Genomic DNA, 27,578 nt, shown 5'->3' on the forward strand with positions numbered 1-27,578 from the left:
AATCCGGGAGAGGGGGATGGTTGGTGATAGGTGGTCTGAGAAGGGGTGAAGGATGGGGTCAGCTGTAGGTAGGTGGAGGAGAGGAAGGAGTGGAATTGGGAGGCATAAATATCTAACTGCACTGTGCACGGGCAGGATTATGAAGAAAGAAACAATAAGGAAAGGCAACAGATAACCCTTAGCCAATTTGTAGCATTGATGAAACATGTTGAAACCCTTCAGATTGGTGCTATTTCTCTGCCAATAAACTGATTTGGGATTTGAACATCACCAAAGACTCTCAAAAACTTCTGGAGGTGTACCGTGGAGAGCATTTTGGCTGGTTGCATCATTGTCTGGTACAGAGGTGGACGAGATAAAACTCGGCCTGCTACATCACAGGCACTAGTCTTCAGACCATTGAGGACATCTATAAAAGGCGGTGTCAAGAAAGCAGCCTCTATCCTCAAGGTCCCCCACCACCCAGGCCATGCCCTCTTCACTCTGTTACCATTGGGGAAGAAGATAGAGGAGCCTGAAGACGAGCACTCAGTGACACAAAGGCAGCTTCTTCTCCACTGCCATCAGATTCCTGAATGAACAATGAACCATAGACACTGCCTTACTTTATCTTTTTCTTGTACTATTTTGCATTTATTTTGCAACGTGATTTATATAAATGTTGGCCCCAGTGAAGCAGCTGCAAAGCAAAGAATTTTGTGACATGTTCTTGACAATAAATTCGGATTCTGAGTGAATTAAATTCATTTGAAGAACTTAGGGCAGCTCATCTTAAATGATGCAGGTTTTGTCTCATGGAGAAGAGGTAGAAAAAAGGAGATGGGTAAAAATCGATTCACTGGACAACTGTTGTCACCTTCCATCCCTAGCTTCTCACAAGACGCTTCCAATAAATATTGCAAATGCTACTGAAAATGCAGGCAGAAAACAATGCAAGAGTCCCCAGTTCAACCATTTGCTTGTGGAATAACTGGGCTGACTTGGATCTGGTTGTGATGGTCTCTGAATAAGAGACCAAGTACTTCAACATTGCACTTAAAGTAGGGCAAGAATTTTGATTATTTGGCTTTGGATTCTATCCAAAGCTCAAGTAACCCATCTTTCTTTCTTCTTGACCAGTATAAAAAGAATGAGATATCCAGGGGTATAGTCGCATAACAGTTACAATGCTGGACCAACCAATTGACTACTAGATTACACAATTTCATATACCATGGCAGACGGGAAATATAAAGTTTTAAATTTTATTTATAGCATGGTAGAAGCCGATTTCAGCCTTTTAACCCTGTACATTTTGGCAGGTGGGAGGAAACCAGAGCATCCTGAGGAAACCCATGTAGACACGGAGAGAACGTGCAAACACTTTACAATCAGCGCTGGATTCAGATTGCTGGGCTGTAATCGTGACATGCTAACCATGCCACCTAATTCAATTAACCAACCAACCTCTGGAATTGAAAAGCTACTACGAGTAACCTATATGGAACATTAATGTCCTTCAGGAAGAGTAACCTGGTTGAGGAGGGTGGGGGGGGGGGGGTGAGAAAATGGCACTGTATATATTTGAAAAGGAAAAAGTATGTATCATGGTTAATGTGGTTTATGGTGTGAAAAATAAAAAAAATTAAAAAAAAAAGGAAGAGTAACCTGGTCTATGTGTGACTCCATACACAGCCAACAGCAAATGAAAATAACTTCCAAGTTCGAGAGGATTAGGGGAATGGCCAAAAAGAATCCAGTTTCCAAAGCAAGAAATTGCACAAAAATTATTCAATAAAAATCTGCTTGCATGTTTCGTGCTTCAAAGAGGTAGGTGGCTATTCAATTCAAACCACAATTCACTGGCAATTTGTTCCTGTTACTTCACTTATTTATATTTCATTGAAGCCCTTACAAAAGCACTCTTGATCACTTTTCAGTTTGCACACCATTATATCTTCTAACCCCCAGAACATGGTGTGGAAATATTCACTCACGAGAACTCGTTTATGATTTTCGGTCTGACCAGCACACACTGCACCGACAAGCAACTTAGTCATCTGAAGACTGTGGACTAGATAAAGGGCAACAACATTGAGACATTTTACTGCACAAAAAAAAGTTGAAAATATGACTTTGTTCTGGTTCCACAGATTTTGATGTTTCTAAGTAAATTATTTGTGGAGCGCAAGAAATAAAGAGATAAAATGCCTGAAAAGTTCAACAAATTAGGCCACATCTGTGCACTGGGGAACATGGTTACCATCAAACCGACTTTCAACAATGTGTCACGATTACACACAAAAGCCCCAAATCGTGACAGGAACACACAAGCTTCTGGCTGAGATAACAGTGTCCCCACTGAGCTGAGCGAACAGTACTGTTTGTCAGGGTAACACCATGGTAATGGGTATATTGTCATGCATACAAGTACAATGTGCACAAAAATTCTTCCTTCTTACAGTTACTTGGTTTAAAAAACCCTCAATAAAACTCTTTAAATTATCTTACGGTAAGAGAGTAAATATAAAAGATATTCACAATTATATTTAATGTAATTAAATATTCACAATTACAGCAGTGGAAATAAAATAGTGCACCTGGTATTCCCAGTCTCCTGTCCAAGATCTGACCAGGCCTGAGCCTGCTTAGCCTCTGAGAGCGGACGAAATTGGGTGTTTGCAGACTAGTGTGGCCACCAGAAATTGCATTTCAAAAAGCACAGAATACAAATCGAAATTTAAGGACAAACTGAAAAGTTATTAGGATTGCTGGAGTCTTACAGGGCTTGGGGGGGGGGGGGGGAGGTGGCTGGAAAAGCCACTTTTGATTTCTGCGATATTTCCAAAACAACTGCCCTCTTTATCCAGGAAAATTCCACACCAGGAAAATTCCACACCAGGAAAATTCCACACCAGGAAAATTCCACACCAGGAAAATTCCACACCAGGAAAATTCCACACCAGGAAAATTCCACACCAGGAAAATTCCACACCAGGAAAATTCCACACCAGGAAAATTCCACACCAGGAAAATTCCACACCAGGAAAATTCCACACCAGGAAAATTCCACACCAGGAAAATTCCACACCAGGAAAATTCCACACCAGGAAAATTCCACACCAGGAAAATTCCACACCAGGAAAATTCCACACCAGGAAAATTCCACACCAGGAAAATTCCACACCAGGAAAATTCCACACCAGGAAAATTCCACACCAGGAAAATTCCACACCAGGAAAATTCCACACCAGGAAAATTCCACACCAGGAAAATTCCACACCAGGAAAATTCCACACCAGGAAAATTCCACACCAGGAAAATTCCACACCAGGAAAATTCCACACCAGGAAAATTCCACACCAGGAAAATTCCACACCAGGAAAATTCCACACCAGGAAAATTCCACACCAGGAAAATTCCACACCAGGAAAATTCCACACCAGGAAAATTCCACACCAGGAAAATTCCACACCAGGAAAATTCCACACCAGGAAAATTCCACACCAGGAAAATTCCACACCAGGAAAATTCCACACCAGGAAAATTCCACACCAGGAAAATTCCACACCAGGAAAATTCCACACCAGGAAAATTCCACACCAGGAAAATTCCACACCAGGAAAATTCCACACCAGGAAAATTCCACACCAGGAAAATTCCACACCAGGAAAATTCCACACCAGGAAAATTCCACACCAGGAAAATTCCACACCAGGAAAATTCCACACCAGGAAAATTCCACACCAGGAAAATTCCACACCAGGAAAATTCCACACCAGGAAAATTCCACACCAGGAAAATTCCACACCAGGAAAATTCCACACCAGGAAAATTCCACACCAGGAAAATTCCACACCAGGAAAATTCCACACCAGGAAAATTCCACACCAGGAAAATTCCACACCAGGAAAATTCCACACCAGGAAAATTCCACACCAGGAAAATTCCACACCAGGAAAATTCCACACCAGGAAAATTCCACACCAGGAAAATTCCACACCAGGAAAATTCCACACCAGGAAAATTCCACACCAGGAAAATTCCACACCAGGAAAATTCCACACCAGGAAAATTCCACACCAGGAAAATTCCACACCAGGAAAATTCCACACCAGGAAAATTCCACACCAGGAAAATTCCACACCAGGAAAATTCCACACCAGGAAAATTCCACACCAGGAAAATTCCACACCAGGAAAATTCCACACCAGGAAAATTCCACACCAGGAAAATTCCACACCAGGAAAATTCCACACCAGGAAAATTCCACACCAGGAAAATTCCACACCAGGAAAATTCCACACCAGGAAAATTCCACACCAGGAAAATTCCACACCAGGATATTGGAAAATACTGCACCACTTCAGATGCAAATTATTTTAAGCTACTTCCAACAAAATGTGATCCAAAGTTTTACTAATCCACCTGATACATTGCAAACTAGAACAAACATTACAGCACAGTACAGGCCCTTCAGCCCAAGATGTTGTGCCAAACCATATATCTACCAAAAAAATAAAACCCTCATGAGCTCATAACCTTCCAGTTTTCTTTACATCAATACAAGATTACAATTCAAATAGTAGTCTCATGACTGCAAAACATATTACAAAATGGAGAAAAGGTGCTATTTAAATGCAAGCACACTCTTTTTACACCCAACCTGAAAATTCAGACCATTTACACCACCTGAAAAATTGAGGAAGGAAAACTGAGGCATAATGATGCTTTTAATCCAGATCCTTCTAAATCAGTCCTATCCACAAATCTGTCCAAATGTCCTTAGAATGGCAGAATTGTATCTGCTTCTACAGTCTCCTTCGATAGCTCACTCCAGACACGGATCACCCTCTGGGTGAAAAAGCTACCCCTTCAGATCGCTCAAATTTCTCCCTTCTCACAAATCTATGCTCTCTAGAATCATCTACCCTGAGAAAAAGACTGACCATTCTCTTTATCCATGCCCTTTATGACATTATAAACCTCTGCCAGGTCATTCATCAGCTTTTTATGTTCAATAAATGCTATTGATAAAGTCTATACATTTAAAAAGAACTGTATTTTTGGGGTTTCCCACAGAGGAAGATATATGCAAATATGTAGAACACCTTCAAGAGGTGTAGGGCATCATGTGTTTTAATTTGCATCTGAATAATGAAGAGTTGGAAGTTGAGGCATTTGAAGTTATTCTGAACAGTGTTTATGGTACAGTACACAAAGATAATGATCAAAACTATAGGTCAAGGGCAACCATGATAATTAATGAAGCAAAAAACCAATCCAGGGATAAACACTGCTGCAAATACTTCAGTTGTAGCCCAAGGTCTGAGCCATTTCCAACACCTTATGCAGAGGCAGAATGTGGTGAAGTTGTGCACTTGCATGGGAGATACTTGTTCAGGTGGGCTGAATATTGGTTGTGAAATTAACCACATAACCATATAAAGCACAGAACAGGCCAATTTGGCCCTACTAGTCCATGCCGGAACAAATCCCCACCCTCCTCGTCCCACTGACCAGCACCTGGTCCATACCCCTCCAATCCTCTCCCCTCCATGTAATTATCCAGTCTTTCCTTAAATGTAAATAACAGCCTTGCATCAACCACCTTTGCCAGAAGCTTATTCCACATCCCAACCACCCTTTGCGTGAAGAAATTTCCCCTCATGTTCCCCTTATAATTTTCCCCCTGCAATCTCAAACCATGGCCTCTGGTTTGAATATCCCCCCACTCTTAATTGAAAAAGCCTCTCTCTGTCCCTTTTAAAATCTTGAACACCTCCATCAAATCCCCCCCTCAATCTTCTACACTCCAAAGAAAAAAAGCCCCAGGCTGCTCAACCTTTCTCTGTAACTCAAATCCTGACATCCTGTCAACATTCTCGTGAACCTTCTCTGCACTCTCTCTATTTTGTTTATAGCCTTCCTATAATTCGGTGACCAAAACTGCACACAGTATTCCAAACTTGGCCTCACCAATGCTTTGTACAATTTCATAACATCCCAACTCTCGAATTCAATACTCTGATTTACGAAGCCCAACATTCCAAATGCCTTCTTCACCACACCATCGACCTGAGTATCAGCCTTGAGGGTACTATTTACCACAACTCCTAAATCCCTTTGTTGCTCTGCACTCCTCAATTCTCTACCATTCAATGTATACGACCTATTTAGATTTGCCTTTCCAAAATGCAACACTTAACACTTATCCGTATTAAATTCAATCAGCAATTTCTCAGCCCACTCATCTAGCTTTCCTATATCTCTTTTTAAGCGATGGTAATCTTCCTCACTGTCCACAATACCACCAATCTTTGTATCATCTGCAAACTTAGTTATCCAATTCATCAACCCTTCTTCCAGATCGTTTATATATGTAACAAACAATAGTGGACCCAGGACCGATCCCTGAGGAACTCCACTAGTCACCGGCCTTCAATTTGACAAACAATTTTCTACCACTACTCTCTGACACCTCCCATCCAACCATTGCTGAATCCATTTCACTACCTCCTTATTTATACTTAATGCCTCCACCTTTTTTCCTAACCTCCTGTGGGGAACTTTGTCAAAAGCTTTACTAAAGTCTAAATAGACAACATCCACAGCCTTCCCTTCATCAATCTTTTTTGTCACCCCCTCGAAAAACTCTACAAGGTTTGTTAAGCATTATCTACTCCTGACAAAACCATGCTGACTATTACCTATCAATCCCTGTTCTTCCAAATATTTGTAAATGCCATCCCTCAGAACACTTTCCATCAACTTACCCACCACAGACATCAGACTCACAGCTCTATAATTTCCTGGCTTACATTTGGACCCTTTCTTAAACAGCGGAACAACATGAGCCACCCTCCAATCCTCTGGCACTACCTCCGTGACCAGTGACATCCTAAATATCTCTGTTAATGGCCCCACTATCTGTACACTAGTCTCCCTGAGTATCCTTGGGAATACATTGTCCGGACCCGGAGATTTGTCCACCTTTATCTTTTTTAACACTGCCATCACTACCACCTCGGTCATCCTTATATGATTCATGACCTCCCCACTATTCTTCTTTATTTCAACTGGAACAATATTTTTTTCCCTAGTGAATACCGAGGAAAATAAATCATTTAAAATTTCCCCCATCTCCTCTGACTTTTCACATAGCCTACCCTCGCTATCTACAAGGTGTCCAATTTTATCCCTCACTAATCTTTCACTTTTAATGTACCTATAGAAACCCTTTGGATTTATTTTTACTCTGCCTGCCAAAGCCCCTTCGTGCCTCTTTTTGGCCTTTCTAATTTCTTTCTTAAGAATCCTTCTACACTCCTTGTAGTCCTCTTTCAATTTCTCATCACCCTGCTGTTTATACCTCTTGTACACCTTCCTCTTTCTCCTAACCAAATTTCTAATATTCCTCGAAAACCAAGGCTCCCTATGACTTCCAGCCTTTCCTTTGATCCTCACCGGGACATATCTACTCTGTACTCAAAATTTCTTCTTTGAATATTCTCCATTTTTCAATTACATCCTTCCTGAAAAAAACATGTCCCACTCAATACTCCCCAAAGCCATTCTCATTCCTTCAAAATTTGCTTTTCTCCAATCCAGAACCTCAACTTTAGGCCCTTCTTTGCTCTTCCCTAAAACTACCCTAAAACTAATAGAGTTGTGATCACTAGACCCAATTTGTTCTCCAACATTCACCTCAGACACCTGACCTATCTTGTTCCCTAACAGGAGATCCAGTATTACACTGTCCCGAGCTGGTTCCTCTACGTATTGATTAAGACAACTATCTTGCACACATTTGACAAACTCTAGCCCATCCAGCCCTCTTAATGTATGGGTATCCCAATCAATGTGAGGGAAGTTAAAATCTCCCATGATCACTACCTTATGTTTATTACACATATATGCTATCTTTTTATAAATTTGTTCTTCGAATTTTCTTGGCCCAATTGGTGGTCTATAATATTAGTGCTCTCATGCCTCCTCCACCCCTCAATTCCACCCAAACAGCCTCACAGGACGATCCCTCCAAAGCACCCTGCCATCTCACGGCAGTAATGTCCTCCTTAACAAGCAGAGGAACTCCTCCCCCTTTTTACCCCCTGTTCTATCACATCTAAAACATTTGTATTCTGGAATATTTAGTTGCCAGTCCTGACCCTCCTGGAACCAGGTCTCACTAATTGCCACAACATCACAATTCCAAGTGCCAATCCATGCTCTAAGCTCATCTACCTTGTTCACTATGCTTCTTGCATTAAAGTACACACATTTCAGAGAATGACCCTCACATATATTCCCTATTCTACCTTTTACCTTAACCTCCATCCTTCCTTTGTTACCCTTATCATTCTTAACTAGGTGGCCATGCACCCTAGACACTGCTCACAAACTCTGGGCTCCACCCCCGTGCCACACTAGTTTAAACCCTCCCCCACAGCTCTAGCAAATCTGCTTGCTGGGATATTCGTTCCCCGCCAGTTCAGGTGGAGTCTGTCCCTTTTGTACAGGTCCGACTTTCCCCAGAAGAGATCCCAATGATCCAAAAATCTTATCCCCTGCCCCCTGCACCAGCTCTTTAACCACACATTCATCCTCCACATCCTCCTATTACTACCCTCTCTAGCGCGTGGCTAATCCAGAGATTACTACCTTAGAGGTCCTGTTTTTTAACTTCCTGCCTAATTCTATGTATTTCTGTTTCAGGACCTCATCCCCACTTCTAACTAAGTCATTGGTCCCCACATGGACCACGACTTCTGGCTGCTCACCTTCCCCTTGCAGAATGCTATGTACTCGATCAGAGATATCCCTAACCCTGGCACCAGGGAGGCAACAGGCCAACCTGGATCCCCGATCTCGTCCAATAAACCTCCTATCTGTCCCTCCGACTAATGAGTCCCCAACCACAATTACCCTGTTCTTATCCCTCCTTCCCTTCTGAGCCTCAGGGGCAGCCCCTGTGCCAGAGACCTGACCCCCACGACTCGTCCCTGATAGGCTGTTCCCCCCCCAGCAGTATCCAATGCCGAATACATGTTGCTGAGGGGCACTTCCACAGGGGTACTCTGCACTGGCACTCTCCTTCCTTTCCTCACAATCACCCAATTCCCTGACTCCTGCCTTCTAGGGGTGACTGTCTCCCTGTAACTCCTCTCAATCACTGCCTCAGCTTCCCTTATGATCCTCAGTTCATCCATTTGCAACTCAAGCTCCCTAACACAGTCACTGATGAGTTGCAATTGGATGCACCTTTTGCAGGTGTAGTCGTCAGGAACAGCTGTGCTGTCTCTGACTTCCCACATCCCACAATTGGAGTTCTTGACTACCCCATCTGACTCCATTACCTCCTTTCTCAATGTATATAGGTTATTTAAAAGAAAAACTAAACAGATAATACTAAAAGATTAACCAAAGAGGACACTTACCACACAGGGAGCTCCTTCTTACCGAAGTCCCTCGAGCCAAAGTCCCAAGTCTCCACTCCTTCACTGCCCCACTCCTCACTGGCCCCTCCCTCCCCTTTCACTCCTTTTTATTGGCCCCTTGACCAATTAACCCCTTGACCAATTAACTCCTTGACCAATTAACTCCTTGACCAAAAATTCTTACTGACTTTCTCAAAGCAAAATATTTTTGCATTTGAGGAGATTAAGAAGACCACTACATCAACTGAATTTATACATAGGTTTAAATAATTAATCAACTATATAGTTTTACATGTGTAAATAATTTAGCTAATTACATGATTCTAGTGTCATGTTTGCAGGACGAGTAGTGTATATACACATGGAGTGGCTTCAAGACAATGTAACTGTTGTTCCCCAGTGCCAGTAGTGAGTACAGCATATCACACAGTAATTCTGATACATTGTAGTATCCTCATGCTGGGAGCACAGCACATCATACAGCAAGTAAAACACAAAGTCTGCAGACACCATGATTGAAGTAAAAACACAATGTTGATTTTCTCCAGCATTGTGCCTTTATTTATATCACACAGTAGCTCTGATACATTGTTATATTCCAAGACTGCTTGTGAGTTTTACAGCATATCATACAGTAACTGACATATTGTTGTATCCTAATGCTAGTTGAGTACAGCATAACATACAGTGCAACTCTAACACATTGTTGTATCCTAATGCTGGTGCAGTAGAAGTCCAAAAATATGGACTGCTCAGGGATTGGGTCCATCTGGATTTTTGAATTTTCTGGATTCCCGGGTAGTACTTTAAAAATTAAAATTTAAGGTGGAATAAAGACGTGATGAACAGGTACATTTTGATAGTTTACAGCATCCGTCATTTATCAAAACGAGCAGTTTTAAAGAAAAATAAAGCCAATGGGCAAGGTTGTGTGTGAATGCTGTGCATCCACAGCGCTGAAGCACGCAAAAGGCTGCTAAATTTTAAAAGTTTGAGACTTCTCGAAAAGCCCAGATTCTCGGATGGTCTGGATTTCTGGAATCTGGAATTTTGCACTTCTACTGTAGTGAGTTTTTTGTTGTTGTCTTGAATTAAGGATGTGTTTGAGCTCTATCTTCACTGCAGCAGACACACACTCACACTCTAGAAAATATTCTGAGAACTTGGTGTTAGGTTGTACATCTCAATAAAGCCATCATTAAGAAATCCTAGAACTGAAGCAAACATCAGGTCCAAAACAGTACCATCACCCCAAGACAGGTGTCGATCATACAGTCCAGACCACCAATACCACAACCTTTCTCAGTTTGAATCTTGCTGAAGGTCCTCATTTAAAATTAGTAAATGCAAACTCATTGTGAGCACATTTACTTATCTCAGCTCTTCTATGATTTTTCTGGCATGTATCGTTAGCTTTGATGGACAAGCGGCGTTATTTATTTCCACGGCAAACTTTTTACTTGGTCGCATTTAAAGTTTTATGGATTTTTTTCTGAGTGGGAACTACAGAATTGCTTTCTAGAAAATGCCAACATCGAAGAAGACTGACCACAGAGGCTGAAAAGTTTCCTTTGAATTCTTGAGCAACAAAACTGAATTTTTTACAAATCAGCAAAATCAAGACTTTTTAATTTAACTCTGCCAAAGAAAAATCACCAACACCACAAATCTGACTGCTGTGAAACAGAGAGACTCGGCAGCCTGGTCATTCTGATTCCCTGGAAGTTCAGTAAACATTATCAGAATATCTCCGCATTATTCATACCTGAATATATCGCAAGGCACTCCGCAAAACACTAAGGTTTGAAGTTTTTTTATCATCCAGATTGGGGATGTTCTTTTTCAGCGTTTCAAAACATTCCTTTAAATGAGCACGCCTGTGAACCAATCAATGCAAAGGAGACATTAAACTCCAGCAATTTTAAAAAGGCAACATTGCCTGTATCTTCCCATCCAGCCAGAATATCGATATCAGCCAGTACATACCTATTCTTCTCCAGTTTATTGTGGACTTCCCGTGTCCCTGCCCTGGAAATGAAAAGGAAGAATTGTTTACAGACAATTCCGGTTACTCAACCAAACTTCACAAAAAATCAAATGCAATGAAATTAAATGAAAGGTAACACTTGTGAGTTTCACATTCATCGACAGAGGGTTCCAAGAATCCATCAATGCAACGTGGTCTGCAATTTTTCTGTTCATTCACATGCTCTGCATCACCTGCCCTGTGCTGTGAATTGGTTGGCGCTCCTCCAGATTTCCTGCAAAAGCCATTTCATTCTGAAGCTTTTGGCATCAACATGGTGCGCTCCTCTAAGGTCTTTTTTTTAATGGCTCTACTGGTTTCAAAGCTGAATGCCCTCAGTGAGTCTGATAATCTTAACTTGCTCTGCCAAACTTAATGAGTTACATCAGTCTATGAGCCTCAACACAGAATGTTTAAACATCTAATCCTAGTCAATGAATATTGATTAACAATTTGATTAGAGATTACATTACTATCCAAAATCAGTTAGCCTTAATAAAGGGACCCCCTGGTTTGTCATTTCCTCTGGGCCTACTGAGGTTTCCTTTAGATTAAACACCACAATTTCTATTAAATAAGTGGGTCATGGTGCAGACGACGTGGTCCTGGTTTTTATTTAAATCCCTTACCCCTTTTTATTTAAGCACCTGGGGTTTTTTTTTCCAGTTCTTCACAAGGGTCATTGACCTCTCTGGTCAATTTGTATAATTATACAAGTTTATTCTCGGTTGTATTGGGGCATGCAGGGGTGGAGGGGGGAGGGGAGGGGAAAAAAAAATCAGACTCAGCACGTTATACTTAAGTGTGGTAAAAAAGTGTATTGTTGCCAGAATTTAGGAGTCTTTGAAAATCAAAAATAAAATATTTTTTAAAATCCACAATTTTTCAGACTAACCTTTGAACCTGAGAACTCTCACAGCCAATAGACTTACTTTTTTCTATTTCTACATTAAAGCAGCTTGTTTTCCATAATCCAAGCACATGTTAAGAGTAGACTACAGAGAGCTGGCTATTTGACCCATACCAGTTTTGTGAAGGAGCTATCAAAATTGCTCCATTTCCTTTCTCTTCCTTCCAACCCTCAATGTTTTCATGCTCATTCATTTACTGGGCTTATCTAAATTCCTGCATTACAGTGCAACACCGACCACACTTCCTGAGAAGACTGAAGCAGGCAACCATCATGCCAACCTTCTGCAGGAGCTCTAACGAGAGTGAGGTACTTGTTGCTGCAGAGAAATGATTTGGAGGTCAAACCACAGGACCACAAGAGTGGCAGAGAAGATAATGGAGGGTCATTTCCTTTCCCCCCCCCCCCACCCTCCCCAAACTTGAAGTAATCTACCAGGATCGTTGTTTGAAGAGGGTGGGCAAAATTGTCAAGGATCCCTACCACAGCATCTTTCAGCTGCTCCCGTCAGGGGAAGAGATACAGGAGGATCAGAGCCAGCACCACTAGGCTGAGGATCAGCTTCTTCCCGTGGGCAGTGAGAATGCTGAACGACCAAAGGATCTGCTCACACTAACCACCTGAGACTCTAATCTTTATTAAGCAATATATTTTTTATATGCTGCATGTATATTTGTCCAGAGCATTATTTTTTTGTCTGTATGTGCGTTATGTCTGGTTGTGCGCCTACATTCTTTGCCCCAAGTACTGGAGAATACTATTCCGTCAGGTTGTACTTGTGTAATTGGATGATAATAAACTTGAACTGTGAAGATTTAAAAGGGAGCCAAGTGTAAGAAAGGTAAAGTCCACAACGACATTATGCAAGTTTGATGGCAGCACACATATCCCTCGGCCACCTCTTCCCAATTACACGAAGAGCAGACCACAGGGGCTAGGATTAGGTGTCAGGAACCCCCGTGGTTTAGAAGGCAGAGATGTACTGATGTAAGCAATCTGCAAGGTCAGGAGGAAGTGGCATTTGTTCATAGAACTCCAGGTGAAATTTTAAAGCAAGTGGGAGAAAAGGAAAATATAAAGAACCCCATTAAATCCTTCAAATCAAGGAGAAGTTAACAGCCATTAATGTCCAAGTTGACATTTTTGTAGGTTTTGCTATCCAAGGCCAAGGCCAAACAGCCGTTTATTCCTAACAGAATTATAAGCGTGGTTAGTTTTACAGTTAGCGCAAAGCCTTTACTGCGCCAGTGATCGGGAATGGACCATGGTTTGAATCCCACGCTGTCTGTAAGTTTGTATGTTCTCCCAGTGTCTGAGTTTGTTTTCTCCGGGGGCTCCAGTTTCCTCCCACCATTCAAAACATACCCCACAGCCCCATGTTGGTCCCCACACTGATCCCACTGCCCCATTCTCTTCCCACAGCCCCATGTAGGTCCCAACTGAGCCCACTGCCCCTCGCTCTACCCACAGCCCTCACACTGATGCCACTGCCCCGCTCTCTCCCCACAGCCTTGGGTCAGTTCCCACAATGATCCCACTCTTTCCCCACACTAATCCCTACTTACAAATAAAATGTTTACAGGTACACTACAGTATCCCGTATAGCTTTGCTAAGTATATAATATTGTGTTCTCACAACATCCACATCGCATAACATCCAGTTTCACAGAACGTATTGTTAAGTGGCACATACCCTTTTGCCCAATGGCTTGGCCTGCACAGCGACAAGGAATTCCATAAATTCACCACCGGGTAAAGAAATTCCTCCACATTCTGAGTCTGTGCCCTGTGGTCTCAGACTCCCCCCACCATAGGAAACATCCTCTCCACTTCCACTCTATCCAGGCCTTTCAGCAATTGATAGGTAAAGCAGGGTAGTTCAAACCTTCCAGACAATGTGTTTAAACCATGACTAGCAGCATGCAGTTTCTACACCTCAGCTGCAACTTGCATCCAAAAAAAATTTGTCAGGAATAGAATGGAAAAAAGGCTTTGTTTTGTGCAAGAAAGAGTCAATTACGTAATGCAGGGATAGTGAGAACAGTCACAGTTAAAACAGTGGAAGGTCTGTATCTTTTGCCAGCAAGAGACCCATTTAAGTCTGAAAACGGCAGGAAAAATTATCCTTGAATCAGCAGATTCATGGTGGAGGACAAGGAAAGGATACTGATGCACAGTTTCACGGGCACCTTGATGACTACACAGAATCATAGAACAATTACAGCACAGAAACAAGCCACCTTCGCCCCTCTAGTCTGTGGCAAACCATTTTTTTCCCCAAGTCCCACTGACCTGCACCCTGCCCATAGCCCTCCCATCCATGGACCGGTCCGAATTCCTCTTAAATGTTAAAATTGAGCCTGCACTGTATGTTTAACTATATAAACCCACTGGGATTGATGGTTCTTTGTTGATTTGCTTCAAGCTGGACTCAGTGAAATGTGGGTTCACCTTCTGTATTCTGTAGCGATGTGGTAGCCAGTGGCAAGTGTTTTTCTGCAGACAGAAAGGCACCAGGAGAGAGTCCATGCCATCGCCTCAACTTTCCAAGTGGTACTCCCACAACCCCACTTCCAAGTTGATCGCAGCATTAGAGTTTTGACAATAAGTGTGTGGGTGGGTGCGCTAGAGATATTGCTGCAATAATATTTAGAACCACGTAATCCAAACTTGCTGGTGGCTAGTGGTAGAATCAGAAATCATAGGGTCAGCTTGAGGTCCACTTTAGCAGAGAACTGCATGCTAGAACAAAGTGAAGACTGTACAAAACCAGAATTCTGTCCTTTTGAAAAACGAATTCTGCTCAGTGGGTGAGTGAACTTTGGATAAGGATTCTGCTCAGCAGCTACCCCACCATAACCATGTTTTGTCAGAAGATGTACATTCAGAAAAGGGCTACATATTCTCAAAAAAGGGCAAGGTGTTGCATTGCAGACATTATGTTCACTGTTAAAAGGTCTCGGAATGCATTGTCAAGACTTTCTAAAGCCAATAGTTTGTGACCCAATCAAAAGATTTTGGCTTTGCATCGAGGCTTACTGAAGTTTACCACTGTGGTGCAGTCTCCAAATTAAGCTACGGCCACCTTATTCCAAGGGAAATTTGTGGTCTTGGTCCCCAACCAACCAATTTTCCCTTGCAACCGCTGCAACTGTGTCTGCCTGTCCCGCATCGGACTTGTCAGCCACAAACGAGCCTGCAGCTGACGTGGACATTACCCCTCCATAAATCTTCGTCCGCGAAGCCAAGCCAAAGAAAGAAGAGAAATGGGTAATCAGTAACGATAGTTATGGAGCAACCAGCCACAAATGCCAACTGGATGTGAAAGAAGTTCAGATCCAATAAAACAATTTACCAGCTTTTTGTACCACAGTCTTTTGATGTTCCAGAAGAACAAAGATCCCAGCCATCCCAGACAAGCAAAAAGCCAAAGTTCATCAGGAAAATAATTCAGATCTGTTCAATTTTCTTAGAGTTCTGATGCTTTTGTGTGATCATGAAGTTTCCATCAGCACATCAGCCTGGTACATCACCAGCAAAACCCTCCCAACCCATCGAGAAAATTTACAGGGAACATCTTTTCTTAAGTATGGTTTTTTGCTCTACTAATAAGTAGAAATTCTGCCTGGCCCACAGGTAAAAGGATCTCATGGTTGCATGTAAAGTCCTGCATGTTCTCTGTCAATAAATCTGAAATTTAAACTTTGACAGCTCATGTCATTGATGCGGAAGGCTACCGTCAAAATATTAAACCAGGAATTGCTTTTGTATCATTCCTTCGGGCTTTATCAGGGTATATTTTACCAACTTATGTGGAATGCACAAATAACTCTAACTGAATAAGGGTCGGTATTTTCTTTAATGTTTTGAGGATCTTTGTCCAGTTCAGAAGGATGAACAAAAAAATATCATTTCACAAAATTGCTCATTAAAAAAAACTTCAGAAAGATGGGGACTTTTAAATATATACTTGGCTAAGGGGATCCTGGAATTTCAAAACATTTTGCAATGACAAATAACAAAATCACTATTCCATTCTCCAGAAGTCACCCTGAATGTAATCTCAACCTAAAAACAATGGAATTCTCTTTACATTTTTTTTCACCCAATCTACAGCCTTAAAGTTTAATCCCTCTCTTGGAAGTCACCCATCAGTGGCTAAACAAAACATTCCATACTTCAAGCAAACTCAGAGGTCCCAAGAGTTAAGAAATACACGTGATTCACAAACTATTGCAGAGATATGGGGCAATCAAGGCTCACCACTAAAACCTCATTTTAATTTATTAAGATGTAGCATTGAAGCAAGCTGCAGCTATCTGTATTCAAGGCTGTCAAAGATTTAATTGTGAACTAGACCACAAAGGAAATCTTTAATCCTCGTTATTGTTATATAACTGGCCGACTTTAAGATAAAAGGCTATTTTGGGGCTTCTTTCCTAATGAAAGAAAATGATGGGGTTAATACTAGATTGATTCAATAAACGATTGCACTACACTTCATTACACTACATTAACCTGGAATAGGGACAGGCTAGATAAACCGCTTCTAGATTCACAGCTTTCGACAATAGTTTTTTTCCCCCACTCATCACTGGCAAGGTCAACATTAATGCCCCTTGAACTGAGTGACCTGCTGGGATATTTCAGAAAGGTTACCAATAAGTGCTGCTATATAGGATGATCTGAAACTTTAAAATTTCGCCTCAAAAATCAGGGGTCATCTTATACACCAGGTCTAAAATCCGAACTTTGACAGCAAAGTCTTAACACTCTGCCATGTTCCCCCTCCCGCTGCATATCCTATCCCCACCCCGCCAGTTCCAACTCAAGTGTCCCAGTCAGGGCCTAGGCGCACTCACACTGACAACCCAGCTCGCGTACATGCAAGTGTCCCAGTCAGGCCCTCAGCGCACCTTCCTCGCATGGACAACCTGGTTTGATTCCGTCCAAATGGCGACAGTGAAAAGAATGCGTGCACATTGAGAGGCATTGCCTGTTCTGCAGGCAAACCTGTGCGTGTCCAACAAAGTCTCAGTGTTCCCCCGCAGGGTCCATCTACTGTCGGTTTGGAAAAGGCTTTAAACAGCCTGTGTCAGGAACCGACAGTGGTTTCTTTTAAATTATGCCAATAAAATTAAAACCTTTACAGGGTAATTTGGTATTAAAATATCGTGACAACATCACTCCAATGGTCAGTGGTCAGTGCCAGACTTTGGAGGGTGGGGGAGTCATCCTCTACAAAGAGTATAACTCAAAACCTACATTTTAAGTGAAAAATCTGGGATTGTTCCATACTCGTGTCATTCTATAGTTGGCATTATGGTAAGTGTTATTCATACTGGGTCTTGGGGCACATGAGCTACAACTGGTAGAGCACCAAATCTGCCTCCATGAACAAGCCGAAAGATTCACAATATCTGGTTCCCATGAGTTAGTCTCTAGTAGCCCGCAGCCTGTGAGGGTTCCTCAGCCGCTAAGCCCCTCATTCCTCCTCACTGACCCTTAAATTTCTAGAGTAACTGACACAAGGTGGCTACAAAAAAAAAATCAGAGTTTATCAAGGGTGGTGGTAACAGGAGAACAGGGACGGTGGAACAATGAGCCCTTCAAGCCTACTCCACCACTGGTCGAGATAATGGTGATCTTCTACCTCAGTATGATCATCACATCCTTCCATTCCTTGACATCCAGAAATTTCTGTTTATATCCTGATATTTGCCTGTTTTCAATGTATTCAATGACAGATTTTCAGTTGTCCTGGGCAATAAATTCGAGAGATTCACCATCTGCTGAGTGAAGAAACCCATCCTGGAAGATGCAAGATAAATGGATGTATCCTTACCAGCTTCTGAATTTATTGTCACGTACGCGTCACAAAATTCATCGTTTTGTGTGAGCATTGCAGTGCAAACACTTATATAAACCACCTTACAAAATAAATTAAAATAGTGCAAGAAAAAGTCAAGGTAAGGCAGCGTCTATGGTTTATTGTTCATTCAGGAATCTGATTGCTGAGGAGGAGAAGCTGTCCTTGTGCCGCTGAGAGCTCGCCTGCAGGCTCCTGTACCTTCCCCACCCCCGATGGTAGTAGAGTGAAGATTGCATGGCCTGGGTGGTAGGGGTCTTTGAGGATAGAGACTGCTTTCTTAAGATACTGCCTCTTGTCGATGTCCTCGATGAAGTGAAGACTGGTGCCCGTGATGTCACAGGCCCAGTAACAACCCTCTGGAGTTTTTTCTTGTCCTGAGCGTTGGCACATCGAACTGGACAGTGATGCTCAGTCCTCAATGATCTCTTCCCCTCTGCACTCCCAGTCTTGACGAAAAGTTTCCAACCCGAGAAACATCAACAACCTTTTCCAACACAGATGGTGCATGACCTGCTGAGTTCCTCCAGCCGATTGCAAAACTCGAAAATCTGTAGACACTGCGGTTGAGGTAAAAACCCAATGCTGGAGAAACTCAGCAGGTCAAGCAGTGTTCTTTATATAGCAAAGGTTAAAAGTACATAACCAACGTTTTGGGATAGAGGCCTTCATCAAGCTATGGAAAAATGTCAGCAGGCATCCATAAAAAAAGAGAGGTGGTGGGGGGAGGGGGGCGGGCGGGGGGGGTGGGGGAAGAGATGTGGTCACAGAGGCAGCAGATTCTGAGACTAGCCTCCGCAGCAAAGAGAAGTACCTTCCCTACGTCCACCCTGTTGAGCCCTGCAAGCACTTTGCAAAGTTTATTGAGATCACTTCTCCTTTTTCTAAACTCTGGAGAAAAGACACAAGTAGCTTTGCAACAACTGCCTTCTTGGAAATCATCGCTCACCATCTGCCTATTCCAATAAATAGCCACAAGGTGGTTTATTTTCTGATACCCCTGATCAGTACCCATGGATTGGAGGGTAGCTAATGTTACCCCACTATTTAAAAAGGGGGGTAGAGAAAAAGCGGGGAATTATAGGCCGGTGAGCCTTACATCAGTAGTGGGCAAAATGATGGAATCCATTATTAAGGATGTAATACCGGAGCATATGACTAGCAGAGAAGGGATCGGACGGAGTCAACATGGATTTACAAAAGGTAAATCGTGCTTGACAAATCTATTGGAATTCTTTGAGATGGTGACAGGTAAAAATAGATGGGGGAGAGCCAGTGGATGTGGTGTACCTGGACTTCCAAAAGGCCTTCGATAAGGTCCCGCATAAACGACTGGCTTCCAAAATCAAGGCTCATGGGATTGGGGGAAAAGTATTGATGTGGATTGAGAACTGGCTGGCAGTGGAAGACAGAGAGTTGGGATAAATGGCTCGTTTTCTGAGTGGCAGGCGGTGACCAATGGGGTGCCACAGGGATCTGTACTGGGACCCCAGCTGTTCACAATTTAATTTCATGATCTGGATGAGGGGATTGGATGTAATATCTCCAAATTTGCAGATGACACTAAGCTAAGAAGGGTTTTGTGCACGGAAGAGGGGGTCAGGAAGCTCCAGTGTGATTTGGATAAATTGAGGGACTGGGCAGATCCATGGCAAATGCACTACAATGTGGATCAATGTGAGGTTATCCACTTTGGTAATACAAACTGGAGGGCAGATTACTATTTGAATGGCAATCGATTAAGAGATGGGGAAGTGCAGAGAGACCTAGGGGTACTTGTACACCAGTCTCTGAAGGCGAGCATGCAGGTACAGCAGGCGGTTAAAAAGGCAAATGGTATGTTGGCCTTCATATCAAGAGGGTTTGAGTCTAGGAACAAGGATACCTTACTGCAGCTGTACAGGGCCTTGGTGAGACCCCACCTGGAGTATTGTGTGCAGTTTTGGTCACCTTATCTAAGGAAGGATGTTCTTGCAATGGAGGGAGTGCAAAAGCGATTCACCAGGCTGATCCCTGGAATGGCAGGAATGACTTATGAGGAAAGATTGCGCAAATTGGGATTGTACTCGCTGGAGTTTAGAAGATTGAGAGGGGATCTCATAGAGACCTATAAAATTCTGGCAGGACTGGACAGAATGGATGCAGATGGGACGTTTCCAATGGTGGGAAAATCCAGAACCCGGGGCCATGGTTTGAGGATAATAGGCAAACCATTTAGGACCGAGATGAGGAGGAATTTCTTGACCCAGAGGGTGGTGAATCTGTGGAATTCATTGCCACAGAGGGCAGTAGAGGCAGGTTCATTAAATCTATTTAAGAGGGAATTAGATCTATTTCTTCAGTATAAGGGTATTAAAGGTTATAGAGAGAAGGCGGGGACGGGGTACTGAACTTTAAGATCAGCCATGATCTTGTTAAATGGCGGAGCAGGCTCGAAGGGTCGAATGACCTACTCCTGCTCCTATCTTCTATGTTTCTATGTTTCTATCTCACCTCTACCTTCAAAACCAAGTTCACATGCGGGGAGGACAAGAGTGAAATGGAAAATAGCAGGGGCTCTGCAAACAGACAGTTTGATAAAACTGGCATTACTGTTTAGATGCCACAAGTGGAAATTTTCTTGCCCACGTACAATGTACGTGACTAAACCTTATACAGTGTTTCAAAACAAGGAGTGGATCTGTACAGACAGCCCCAAGTCACAGTTTTTTTTTGAGGGTGGGGTTGGGAGGGAGTCCCATTTTTAGAAAACGCTCAACATTATGATTTCCTATAACATGAAGCTGCCTGCCTCAAGACATGGGAGTTGAAAAAATAATAAATGTTGTGCTTATTTACCAAGTTTTAATTTCTACATTGTGGGCGGCAGTTAGCGCAACACTATTATAGCAGCAGAAACTTGGGTTTGAATGCACTGCATAGGGAGTTTGTTCATTCTCCCTGTGTCTGCGAGGGTTTCCTCTGGATGCTCACCCGCCAAAACGTACAGGGGGGAGGGTGTTGAAGGATAATTGGGGTATTTAGGCGGTGCGGGCACATAGGCCGGAAGGGCCAGTTACGGTGCCACATACATATATATTTTAAAAATTAAATTCAAATTAATTTGATAGGAATTAATTTTCATTCCGTACCCCAGATTATTTGGAAGTGATACGTGAATTCTGTGAGGGTAAATTTCTGGTACGACGCAAGTTTCAACTGTATCACATTTCTGAAACAATATGTTCACACTAGGTAATTAAACGCATGACGCCAGAGGTTCTGATGTCACTACACAAAAAAAATGAGTTTATTGTCATATACATGGTACAATGTACACATGCAGAAAAATTCTCACTGGCTGCAGTAATATGGAAAATGGTAACGCTGTCGGAGCTGCTGTAACTGGAGCACTACTGCTGGTGAGGATCTGCGGGGAGCAGAGACGCAATGCTCCCTCGGGGCCCTACTGCCCAGTCGGGCTGCCATCAGCTCTGCACAGCCTTTAGATGGCCTGCTAATGAAGCCGACAGCGGTTTTATTTCAAAGTTCTGTGGCCACGATAGGTTGCAGACTCTGGGGAAGCAGGGGGGCTGGGGCAAGGCACCAGAAAAAACAGGGAGAACACCCTCCCGTCTGAAAGGGAGAAGCAGAGGAGACGACCCACGGGACGGTGACGGACCAGTGAGGGGTTTTGTGGCTGAAGAACACACGGATGGTGGGCTATTGGTGGCTTGAGGTGAGGTACAGCACTTGATGGATTCACACCACAGGCAGTGGACAGCTGGAGACTAGCTCAAGACTGGCTGAAGGGGGCAAGGGTGGGGGGGATAAATACGGACAGTGTATGTCACATGAATGTTAAAAAAAGATGATATTGTTTGTTTGAATCTATGAAAATCAAAATAAAATATTCCAAAAAAAAAGACTGGCTGAAAGATATTGGAACTGGGATGCGAGAGGGTGCTGAGGGTTCCTGACTGTGTCGGAGGTTTGGATCTAGAGCTCGGGCTGCTGATGGTTTGGACTGGACAATGTGTGGCTGCAGGAGTGAATCCACAGACAGGCATGAACTTCAGGCAATTTCTGCTGACCGCAAACCTGTCTGCCTTACAGCAGACGAAAGCAAATTCCGTGTAATATTGCCCTGTCTTTATTACATGACAATAAAAGAAACTTACTACCAGAAAGGGAAAATCTAATTAAATTATCTCAAACTGTTTGTTGGGCAATGCCACCAATATTTTGCATTTCACTCTCATCTTCATTGAATTTCACTGCCAGCACGGCAGGCGAGTGTCTAAGGATCAACATAGGTTCAGCGTAGTTTGGCTCTAAAGGTTGTCGTAGCTGAAGGGTGGTCGTGGGGACAAGCTCCCACTGCTAAACAAATAATCTTCGTGGCGTGCATCTCAAACAACTTCTGATAACCAAGCCCAACTCTCCTTCACGTGGGGCATAGTTTTTATGCTCGGCGGAGCTGTTCTCACTGACAGGAGAAGGGGCAAAAGCGCACCACTGGCACCTTGAATCCAGTTGTTCCAGGCAGTTGGGGCTCATTAATAACAGATGGCAACTCATCTAGAGAGAGAAAACTCCGATTTAAAACTTCCTTGTGGCTATATCCGCTCATGATAAAGGCTTTAGGAGTAAACCCCAAGGAAAAATCCAGAGTTGGAGTCCTGAAGGCGGCTGAATGCTGTACCCAGCACCGGCTCGGCAACTCCTGTGATGCTGTTGGCACCAAACTGTATCGACCTTTGTCCTTTCTTTGGACATGTCATTAGAATGGGGTGGGGTTCCACTGCATGGACAACAGATGGATTTCCATATCAACTCTGCCCTGGCTCACACCCTGAAGAGGCCACTGCAACTACTACCAGCAGCACAGTACCATGATCAACCACGACCGACGGAGGCCACACAAAGGTTCAATGGAAGGATGTGTTGGAACATTGATGGTTTAGCAGTAACAATAGTCAATAGTATCAGTGACTTACCCTCCAGGCCGTCGCCTTTGATCTTGGGGCTTTCCATCATCCAGAGAGCTTGACTTTAGACTTCCCGGCTGCTGTGACAGAGGCAACTGCTGGATGACATGGTGTGGCGGAATTGCAAGCACCGAGCTCGGAAGCTGCTGAGGTGCGCTGCTTACCACCGCTGGACCATGGTGCGGGTCGGCAAATGGCGAAATCGGAGAAGGATGGAGCACAGGAGGCGACCGGGAAATATCTCTGGCAATGCTGGTGGGGCTCCGGACTGGCTGGTGATGATGTCCGACTTGTGGAGGCAGCGGGGACGGGGTCAGAGAAGGACTGACCACGTGCGACACGACGACAGTAGTGGCGGCGGCAGCGAGAGGAGGCAGAGGCTTCTGCACCAGGAGGGGTGGGGCAGTGCGCAGTTCGGGTACAACCCCTTCACCGTGAAGGACGTTATTAACTCTTTCCAAGTCCACTTTTCTGCGTTCTGGCTCCCTTTCCAAAAGGAGGTTGTCATGTTCTTCTGCAAATTAAAAAAGTTAAGAAATTAAAAGTTAAAAAGAATCTCAAGGTTGTATGTGATGTCATGTATATACTCTTGACAACCTCAAAAGACTGAGAGCAAAAACAAAAGTCAGGGACATTGTGGCGCACAAGTTAATTTGCTGATGACTGTGCTATGGTTGCCCAATGTCTTGAAGCCTTACAGGAGATCACCAGTTACTTTGCCAGTGCTACCGAGAGCTACGGATTGACAATCAGCCTGAAAAAGACAGAGGTTCTGTACCAACCAGCCCCTGGCTCAAGCTACGAAGAACCAACTGTCCTCATTGATGACACTCGTCTAAATGCTGCCAACACATGTTTTGCTACCTGGGCAGCACAGTAACATCCTCAGGTTCTTGAGATGTAGATATTGAGTCAAGAACCAGAAAGGCCTGCTTTGCCTTTGGTCAGCTGAAAGATCGGGTTTGGTCACAGAACATCAGGTTGGCCACCAAGTGCTAGGTGTACAGGACCGTTGTTATATCAGCCTTGCTATCTGAATGGGAGAGGTGATGCCCATATCAGAGTCACTTACGTCAGCTTGCAGCAGCGTCACCTACGTTCTCTGATGAAGATCACCTGGTGAGACAAGGTCTCCAATAGTGAGGCCCTTTCTCGAGCTGGAACGCCATTAGTTTCAACCTTGGTGATGTCAGCTCAACTGCACTGGGCAGGAGGTTGTCAGAATGCCTATCGGAAGACTGCCCAAGGTCAGCTTGAACGGCCAACTGTCCAGTGGTACCCAAAAACAGGGAGACCAGCGACTACAGTACAAGAATGTCCTGCACGGGAGCTTCCAGAAAGCTGACTTGGTCTCATCAACGTGGGAGGATCTGGGTCAAGGTCACTCGGAGTGGAGGGATGCCATCAGAAAAGGTGTGGATGCTGCTGAGAACAAGCTCAAAGAGGTAACAGAGGAAAGGCACAGGATGCCCCACAACAGAGCTTCTGCCCCTGTTGCCCCTACAGGCCCCACCTGCCAAGCATGTGACAAGCAGTGCCTGTCATGGATCGGTCTGTACAGCTGCTCCAGGACACACATATCAAACCCCACAAACTGACTGAACGGAACCAACATCACGCTACGGGATGGATAGGCAGAAGAGGATACTCTTGACAATAAATTTGAACTTTGACCCAAAATTATTTCCGTGCCCTTTTAGATGCTTACAGACTATCAGATGTGTACTTGACCGCCATCAAATTCCAAACCCAAATTTAATTCGAACATCTTACTTCATGAAATGGGATGGTGGAAAATCCCATTTTGGAATATTTTACACAAATAATTCTCACTCTGTTGAATAAGTAAGTGCCCTATTGTCTGAAAAAAAACAATCAAGATATTTTGACTACGGTGCTTAAAATAGTTATCCTGGGGCAGCAAAGCAGACTGTTCTCGGATCCGGAGAAAGCCCAAGAATTTGCAGAACGCCTGCAAAACAGACAGAGAGATGAAGAGACGTAACAAGAAAAAGAATGACAACAAACTTCATATAAAGAAGAAAAATAATGTATAAGTAAGAACTAAGAAGGGGAAGAAAGGAAGTAAGGAGGGAATTAAGAGGGTGAGCTTTGTTATATGTGAAGATAAAAGTTTTTTCTGGAGGGGGCTGGGTGGGAGAGAATAACAGTCACTGCGAAATCAGTTGACGCTTGCGAGCGGGTTCGCAATCCAAATGGAGAGGGGAGTTGTGATTGCCCGGCAAGGGACAAGGGGCAACGCAGAGAGGGGGGGACATTTGGGGTTAAGGGAATTTTAGATGTGGGAATAGTGGAAATATTTTATGTTTTAGAAGTGTTGACTTACAGTGTGTTCGAAAAAAGAAAAGAGAAATGGATAAGAAGGAAAGGTGGTGATGAGGAAGCGGAAATGAGAGGTAAACAAAGTATGAAATGGCCATATTAATGGAAATATGAAATATTAAGGAAGAAACTGTTAAATTTACTGAAGAAAGAAAAAATTGATATAGCATTCGTGCAGGAAACACATCTAACTGAGTGGAACACAAAAAATTAAGGGGAGACTGGGTAGGGCACATAATGGCAGCATCATATAATTCAAAAGCTAGAGGAGTAGCTATATTAATCAATAAAAATGTACCAATCAAAATAGAGGAGGAAATAATAGATCCAGCAGGGAGGTATGTAATGATAAAGTGTTAGATATATTCAGAATTTTGGAATTTGCTCAATGTATATGCACCTAATGAAGAGGATCAAAAATTTATGCAAGATATCTTTTTGAAGATTGCTGATACGCAGGGGAATATACTGATAGGAGGGGACTTTAACCTTAATTTGGACTCAAAGATGGATAAAACTGGAAAAAAGACTAGCAGAAAGAACAAAGTAACCAAATTTATGGTTAAATCGATGCAAGAAATGCAATTTTTGGATACAAGGAGGAGACAACACCCAGAGGAGACAACACCCAAAGGAAAAGGAATGCTCATATTATTCGGGTAGACATAAAACATACTCAAGGATAGACCTGTTCCTGTTGTCAGCCCACATCCAAGGGAGAGTTAGAAAAACGGAACATAAAGCTAGATTGTTATCGGATCACTCACCCCTGTAATTAGCAATAGAGCTGGAGGACATCCCACCGAGGATGTATAGATGGAGATTAAACTCCATGCTACTTAAAAGACAGGATTTTAGAGAATTAATTGAGCGCCAAATTAAAATGTACTTTGAAATAAATACGGAATCAGTGAAATATATATTTATACTATGGGATGCAAAGATATTTTGACCAGAAGTACTCATCCACCGTCAAATTTCAATCCCAAATTCAATAAGAAAATCTTGATTGAATTTGGGATCAAACTTGATGGTGGATTTTGATCAAGGACAGAGTATTGTGCAGTGGTTCTCAACCTTTTTCTTTCCAATCAAAATCCACTTTAACTAATCCCTTTTCTATCTGTGCTCTGTGATTAGTAAGGGATTACTTAAAGTGGTACGTGGGTGGGAAGGGAAGGTTGAGAATCACTGCTCTAGACCCAATTGTTACTGAAATATTTTGCTTGAGAAAAATTGTCATTAGCCCATTTCCTTTGGAGTGATGAAACCGTGCACATAACGAGTCAATAGGTACGATTAAAAAATGGTTTTTAAACATTTTCTTTCCACCCACATACCTTCTTAAGCAATCCCTCACTAATCACAGAGCACCTATTGGCATAGGGAATACTTAAAGTGGTATGTGAGTGGAAAGAAAAAAGTTGAGAACCACTGCACTATTGGGAAAAGTTGAATCCAAGTTATATTTGCATCCGCAAACATTGAATTGCTGGAGAAATTCAGTGGGTCCGGCTGAATCCGTGGCAGGAATGGTCGAGTCTACAGCGGGAAAGGGAGAGTTTGATGATTATCAAGGGGCAGAAGATGCTGGGGAAGAGCTAAGAGAAGAAGGGAGACGTGAAGAGACAGGTAGAAGAAAAGACCGGGGGGAGGAGAGGGAAAGTGGGAGGAAAGTTAGAGAGAAGAGGCGGAAACAGTGGAACTAGAAAGAGGTGGGATTAATTAAAATGAGGAAAAACGGTATTCATGATATAATTCAATAATTTTCGTTCCCACTGCCACTGTTTCCAACTTTTCTCCCGTTCTTGTTCATCTAACTTTCCCCCACCCTACTCTCTGTGATTCCACCCACCTTGCCCATATCCTATCACCCCCCTCCCCTTCCCACTTCAGTCTCGGTGAAGGGTCCTGACCCGAGACGCTGACTGACCATTTGTCTCCACGGATGCTGCCCGACCTGCTGAGCCTCTCCTGCAATGTTTGCTCAGGGTTCCAGTTTCTGCCATTTTTGAGTTTCTCAAATTTGCTTTAATGAGTT

General features: G+C 43.1%; 2 protein-coding genes across 5 annotated transcripts in view; one reads left to right on the forward strand and one right to left on the reverse strand.

The window, feature by feature from the left end:
• LOC138750000 (small G protein signaling modulator 2-like) overlaps positions 1-1,478 on the forward strand; it is a 291,864-nt gene extending 290,386 nt beyond the window's left edge. The window contains exon 24 of the mRNA XM_069912144.1: positions 1,302-1,478. The gene's annotated coding sequence lies outside the window, so the exon portion shown is untranslated. The remainder of the gene's footprint in view (positions 1-1,301) is intronic.
• The window catches only part of mnta (MAX network transcriptional repressor a), a 165,912-nt gene that overhangs the window by 93,015 nt on the left and 45,319 nt on the right, over positions 1-27,578 (reverse strand). For all 4 annotated transcript variants that reach the window (XM_069912152.1, XM_069912151.1, XM_069912149.1 and 1 more), the window contains 3 exons: positions 23,204-23,708; positions 11,406-11,447; positions 11,185-11,296 (listed from right to left, as the gene is read on the reverse strand). In XM_069912152.1, the coding sequence (XP_069768253.1) occupies positions 11,185-11,296; positions 11,406-11,447; positions 23,204-23,708 (659 nt within the window). The remainder of the gene's footprint in view (positions 1-11,184; positions 11,297-11,405; positions 11,448-23,203; positions 23,709-27,578) is intronic.

This window comes from Narcine bancroftii, chromosome 14 (genome assembly GCF_036971445.1).
Source record: "Narcine bancroftii isolate sNarBan1 chromosome 14, sNarBan1.hap1, whole genome shotgun sequence".
Classification (NCBI taxonomy): Eukaryota; Metazoa; Chordata; class Chondrichthyes; order Torpediniformes; family Narcinidae; genus Narcine; species Narcine bancroftii.